Consider the following 6,791-nt stretch of genomic DNA (forward strand, 5'->3'; position numbering starts at 1 on the left):
ACTTGGTCCCAAGCAATTAAAGGCAGTCTCTTTTTTTCCTCAGTCCCAGTCCATAAAAAATTCCTTTGAATTTTTTCAATAGTATCTGCAAATTTTACTGGAATTCTGAATAGACTCAAAGAATAAGTTGGTATACTTTGAAGACAAGCTTTGAGAAGGGTTAGTTTACTTGCTTGACTTAAAAGATTTCCTTTCCAACCCACCATCTTCTTATTGAATTTATTTATGAGATCTTCCCAGAAGGAATCAAGGACTTTCAAACCTAAAGGTAGCCCCAAATAGGTTGAAGGGAAGGATCCTATAGAACACCCAAGGATCTTAGCGATTTTATTCTATCTAGGAATAGGGGTGTTAATAAAAGACACAACACTTTTATTCCAATTAATCAGTTGACCCGAGGCTGAAGAATACAAATTAAGAGCTTGCTTCAGGTTTCTGGCTTCATTGACTTCATATTTACCCAAAAAGATTGTATCATCAACAAACTGACCATGAGAGCAAATAAGAGGTTGGGAAGAAGGCTGCAAACCTTTAATAACTCCTTTTTGAACCAAATCCCCTATGTATCTCCCCAGACAATCAACCATAATAACAAAAAGAATGGGGGATAAAGGGTCTCCTTGTCTCGGACCACGAGAAGGGTTGAAAAAATGAGAAGAACTACCATTGACCAAGACACCTATAAAAGAGCTTGAAATCAACTGATAAATAGCTCCAACAACCTTAAGGTCGAAACCAAAAGCATGTAAAATTTTAGATAGGAATGCCCATTCAACTCTATCATAGGCCTTGGCAATGTCCACTTTCATAATAAACCCCTGATTATTGGAACAAAACAACGAGTGAATATTCTCATGGGCTGAGATAACAGAATTAAGAATTTGTCTACCTGGGATGAAGCCATTTTGTTGATCAACAATAATTGAAGGAATCACCATAAGTAATCTAGAAGTAAGGACTTTGGAAATAATCTTATAGAAAGAATTACAAAGGCTAATCAGTCTAAACTGATATGGAGAATCAACTCCAATCTTTTTGGGAATCAAACAGAGGAATGTGGAATTGATTTCCTTTAGCATTTGTTTTGCTCCATAGAATTCCTTCACAACATCACAAACATCTTTTCCAACAAGTTTCCATAATATCTAGAAGAAAACCATGGGAAAACCATCTGAACCAGGTGCTTTGTCTCCTCCTAGAGAACAAACAGCTTTGAAAATTTTTTCATCTTTGGGAATGGAGCTTAATAGTTTATTTCGTTCCTTCGAAACCAAAGGTGGAATCACTCTTAGAAAATCTCTAGTATTTTTTAGTTACTGTTATATTGTTACTTATGTTTTTGATGTAATTTGTTAGGGGTATGTGTGTGTGGTTGTCTGCTAGTTATCGGCTGATTTTTTGCTAGTTGTGCCACCACTATTATGGACCAACACCCTAGTTTTGGTTACTTTTATATCAAAAATATATAAAGATATTTTACAATAATAAAAATAAAATAAAATATTTAAATAAAACTAATAAATTATATATTTATATAAAAAATATAATAATTTAGCAATAAAATAAAATAAATAGATAAACTAGAGACACTATATTATTGTTGATTAATTTATCCTTTTGTGATGTTCAAAGCTTTTATTTTCTATTACAACTTTGTGAATTTTTTTTTTTAATGAAATTAAAAACATTTTAAAGAAAACCGAGCATGGCCATTTAGTCTGCCGCGTTTCAGAGCTACCAAGATTTCCATTATTAAACCCGACAAAGCAACGGAGCCGTTAAACGGGAAAAGTGACTGACGTTAAAATCCTCCCGCGGCTTTTCAAATAAAACCCCAAGCTTGTACAGCAAGATTATTTTTTATCTGCCAAACAAATAACAGAAGAAAATAATAATAAAGCAGCGGACCCTGCTTTGGAAAAATGCATCTGCAACAAGCCAAAAATCTCACAGGTGAGTTAAGATCTAGCAATCTGAGCTCATTTTCTTTTTTCCTGCAACTTTTAGTTCAAATAATGGGTTGATTTATTTTTAAAACACAATTTTTTTCAGCTGTTCAAATTCCATTATCCTCCTGCGCTTATTTTCTATAGTTTACTGTTCTTAAGAGCTCCGATTAAAGTCTCTGAGTTGACCACACGGATTCAAAAATATTTCTCTACAATTTTCAAATGCATTAATAAATGCATAAATCCATTGCTTTTAAATTTGCTTGAAATGGATTTCCTCCGATATGTACACATAGTTCTTACAAATCCATTTAGCCAGGCTAAATGTGTCCTAAACGAAGAATCTTGCTTTCCATCGCATGAAATCCGCAGTTTTGAATCACTTGTCCGGTTTCTAATTGCTTTCCCTTTTTGTAGCCCTAATGAAATCTTTAAAATGAGAACGGTACCGTTCTTTCTTATTTAGGTTTTAATATTTACTTCAGGTTTTGTGCTCTAAATGAAGTGGATTGGCAAGTTTGGATCTAATGATATCTGGAAAGAAATGAGTATTCTTTGCATTTTTGGACTTCCATTCATTTTTTGAAGTTTTTGCTTTCTGCTCCTGTGAAACCAGATGATAAAAACAGAGTACTATTTTGTTGAATGGGAAGATTTCAAGATTTTCTTTAGATTTGTAATCCCAGCGTAAGAGGAATAGCTAGATTGGATTTAACCCTCGCCTAGGTGGTCCCGTATGCTAGATAATAAATAATTTTGATGATTTTGAGAGCTTTAAAGCTATTAAAAGGAATAGACAATCTTAATAATTTATCTCAGGTTTTTGTTTTTGAACGTAATCTGGGTAAGGCAGCGAATCGTCTTCATTTTACCGAAAGGTATTGATAACTGTAACGGCTAGGGAGCTCTGAAGGGAATTAGTCTTAGGGATCAAAGCTGGCTCATCTTTTTCAGATCGTGAGTAAATTAAGTAGGATTGACGCAAGGGAAAATTCTTTTTCTAAAGTTACGGATGCTGGTTCAGATGCTGATGTCGGTGCGGGGTGCTGATTTGGGTAATTTTAGATGAGTTATATATATATAAAGAAATGTAAGAAATGTAAAAAATAAATTATTGCATAGCATGATATTTTACTATTGATGATTCAAATTGAAATAACAATAATTTCTAATTAGTAAATTACTGACTGGAATTATAAAATCAAAACATAATTCATAGTTCAATGTTGATCAATCTAGAATTAGGCTCAATATTCACAAATGAAATTCAGTCTAAGTAGGGAAAAAAAGGATATAAAAAAAACTAATTAAACACATGTTTTATCAAGTCACTTAGTGACTAAGAGCTCAAAATTGTTGGGTGCTCTCTGGATGCGCCCAGATGCTCTGGATTCTCTCCCAAGCCTCGCATACGCAAGAAGGAATCAAGCTTCCTGGACCCGTGGAGCTTCGTAACGCATCCTTGCATCAGGAAGCATCCGCACCCACATCCGGCCTTTTTCCAGGCGCATCGGTATCTTAGTTTTTAAGTAGCTTGAGTTGGAGAGATGCTGAATTTAAAGAAATAAATTTGATCTGGATGGAAATGATATCGATTTTAATGTATTTACCTAGTTTACATGTTTTTGTCAGATAACGGATGCCACTTGCAACAATGCCTGCAGTCCAATTCTTCCTCAGATGATCCAAGTAGCAACTATTTCACAAGTCTCTGCACGGTCTTCGTTGCTACAATCCAGGAAACCAAGGATCGAATCTCGCAGTTAGAGTTCATTTTTTGCAGTCAGCTCTTTCCAACTATTCAGTCAGAGCTGACAAAATCCAGAACTATATATAACAGAGCTGAAAAAATAAGGCAAGATGCTGAAGAAGAATGGAACGAAAATAAGAAGACTTTATTGCTTGAGTTAGATAAGCTTCAAACAGAGAGGAAAAATCTAGAGGAGCAGATTCAGCAAATGAAAATGTCCTCTGAACTGGAGAAAAAGGAGCTGTATTCTGCCTTTGAACTCCAGAAGGAAGGGCTCAATAGAAAGCATAATTTGGAAAAGGAAGAACTCTTTTTGAGAATGGAAACTGTGCAGAAAAGTGATGAAACTCTGAAACTTCAGGAGGAGCTTCAGAAAAGGCTTGAAGAAATTTCTGAAGGAAAATTGTTGCAAGAAAGTTTACTTCAACAGATAAGCAGGATGGATGATGAGCTTAAAATGGAAAGGCAGAAACAGAATCTTCATGATTCTGAGCTCGAACGTGAAAGAAAATCCAAGCAGGATTTTGTCGAGCAGTACAAATACTTGAAGAGAATGTACAAGGGTCTTAAGACTCAATATGACGTTTTCATTAGATTGAATGGCATCAGCACAGACAAGTGCTCATCTGCTAAGAAGAAGGCACAGAATGATAGTTACATTTCTCCTGATAATCTTAAGCAACAGAGCTTATTTGGTAAATAAAACTTTCTAATTCTTGATTTCATTTTCTTTATTATGTCTTGTCAATTTTTTTGGCGGATCTGAGAGATGTTTGTTGGAAATCCAGATTACCATGCCCAAACTGCTTGTGGAGAAGAACCAAGAATAATTCTCGAGGCAAAGGAAGGTAATATCAATTCAAATGGAGATCCTATGGAGACAGATAATCAGGATGGTGCTAGCACCCAGAAGAAAACTATAAATGACCTTAATAGAAGGCCTATACAGGGGTCGTATTCTTCAAAAGTCGATCAGGATGGTAATCAGGTTAGTCTGAATTTGGAAAAGAGATTGGAAAATGCTCGGGATGAAGGATCACTCTCCAAAACATTGTTTGATGGCTCCAAATGTGTTCCGTTTGAGGATGAAGAAACCGAAGAACAAGCACCAAATGTAAGCAAACAGAGAGAAAATTGTGGTTTTAGGGCTGTGAAGGAAAAAATGGAATCATTAGCTCCATTTCCGCAGCAAAAGCATCTGCAGAAAAGACCACTTGACCCTAGGTCCAGGCCTCCAACTTTAGCAAGGCAAAAGAATTCATCCTGGAGAGAGACCCGGTTGCGAAAGGAACCTGGTAAATGTGTAGACCCACATGATGATTTTCTTGATACCCCCATGGAAACTGCGCTTCAATCAGGGAAGCGAAACTTAGAAGTTTGTGGTGATGTGCCTGAACACATGGCTTCAATTATGGCAGATAATCGTGCATGCCCTGGTGAATCCAAAAATTGTCAAATGAAACAAAATAATGCCATTCTGGATGGCGATGAAGACGATGATGAAACACAGTCTCTAGATCCTGATTGTGCTCAGCAGGCATCTCATACAAGATCTGCAAATTTGGTTTGCAATTCAAGTGGGATGAAACTGGAGAACTTAGAAAATAAAAGCCCTAGTGATTCAAGCAAATCAAAGGAACAAAACCCTAGGCATGCTCACAAGGGTGGCACTGGCTATAAGTACATTGAGCCTGTAAGAAAGAAGGCTGAGAGAGAGGTTCTTCAGGGAGTTGAGTGCAAGCAGTGTAAGAAATTTTATGATGCTGTCCAGGTGGGGGATGGTGATGTATCTGGTGAAATTCGTTGTGATCATCATAACGAGGTCTCACGGCATCGATATCGCTATGTTCCTCCTGCTACACCTGAAGGATTTTGGAATATTGGATTTGATTCTGATCTCTGACCTTTCAAGCTGTATTCAATTTATCATTCTGATCTTTGACCTTTCCAGGTCCAAAATCAAAATCCTAATTGATTTCTTTATTCGTTTAATTGAAACCTGAAAATTGTATCTCATTCAATTTTTTTTTTCTAACATTCGTAAGCAATCTTTAGGACCTTCCTGTTTTGTAGGCAAATAAAGACATTCATAAACTTGCCTAATTTGACAGCAATAAAATTGGTGGATTTCATGGTGCTTCAGTAGTTGCTTTCCTATTCATCTTTCAAGTAAATGATGGCTGAGTTAAACGGCAATAACAAGAGACAGGTTTCATTGTATATCCCTGAAGTTTTCATTTCAATTATATGTGGTTTCCATTATGTCTTGGGAGCTCCGAAATTTTCTTCAATTAGAACTATCCAAGATATAAAATATGGTGGGCTCTCCAATCAATGTAGTTGATTTTTTCTTCAACTGTGCACAAGAGAATGCAGAATCCAAGCTATTATTATTGGCAGTGGCCAGCATCTCTTGTGGGATTCGTGACAAGGGACTAACTGCCTCTTGTGTTCTAGAAGTTTAGTGGTTGTATTCCACATTAACAGGTTGATCTTTTGGTGCAACAGCAATACTAGCGTTTAACAAGCGATACCACTTGGTGCAACAGCAATACTAGCGTTTAACAGGTTGTTCTAGAACTTGGACATAGGTTCGAATTGATACAAACAAGTGAAACAGCTATGCCTTCTATCTTAGAATAGATGCTCATATGTGATTATCCTATTATCTATTCAAAGGCTATTGCTGCTGCTCTCTGCTACGTTCTTCATTCCTTTTCTATCATTGCCCCTCTCCACTTTGAACAGCTTCTCTGCAACCGACCCTCTCAAAACATCCAAGCCCCGCTTTAACATCTTTCAGCAAACAAGATATTTTATGACCCATATATTATCCTTACAATTGGACAGCAAGCAAATTTCACCGAGTCTTTAAAGTTATAATACTCTTTGATTTCCTTGTTTTTGCATCATTGATCACAGTACGGTACGCAGGGATTGGAATTGGGGATATGAAATTAATATAATTATGTTCCAAGAATGATTCTGTTAGCCATTCTTTATAATATATACTTCAACCACAAGAAGCTCTGATCTACTTCACCATTAGCTAGACAATCTGCAACACAATCACCTTCCCTGAGACAGTGCAT

The 6,791-nt window shown here is 36.3% G+C and overlaps 1 protein-coding gene across 2 annotated transcripts; it reads left to right on the forward strand.

Annotated features, from left to right (window-relative positions):
• The first annotated feature begins 1,739 nt into the window (after window positions 1-1,739).
• LOC149562849 (protein gamma response 1) lies at window positions 1,740-5,841 on the forward strand. 2 transcript variants are annotated; one of them, XM_089826303.1, is made up of 4 exons: window positions 1,740-1,953; window positions 3,331-3,462; window positions 3,582-4,394; window positions 4,488-5,841. In XM_089826303.1, exons 3-4 carry the CDS (start codon window positions 3,908-3,910, stop codon window positions 5,600-5,602), a joined length of 1,602 nt encoding a protein of 533 aa, XP_089682429.1. In that variant the 5' UTR covers window positions 1,740-1,953; window positions 3,331-3,462; window positions 3,582-3,907; the 3' UTR covers window positions 5,603-5,841. The 2 variants fall into 2 exon arrangements, with proteins under 2 accessions (XP_089682429.1, XP_089682428.1); XM_089826302.1 differs by lacking the exon at window positions 3,331-3,462 and having other exon boundaries at window positions 1,742-1,953.
• The last annotated feature ends 950 nt before the right edge of the window (window positions 5,842-6,791 follow it).

The sequence above is a fragment of the Cupressus sempervirens genome, chromosome 4, assembly GCF_028749045.1.
Source record: "Cupressus sempervirens isolate cs-2001-9-10 chromosome 4, ASM2874904v1, whole genome shotgun sequence".
NCBI lineage: Eukaryota > Viridiplantae > Streptophyta > Pinopsida > Cupressales > Cupressaceae > Cupressus > Cupressus sempervirens.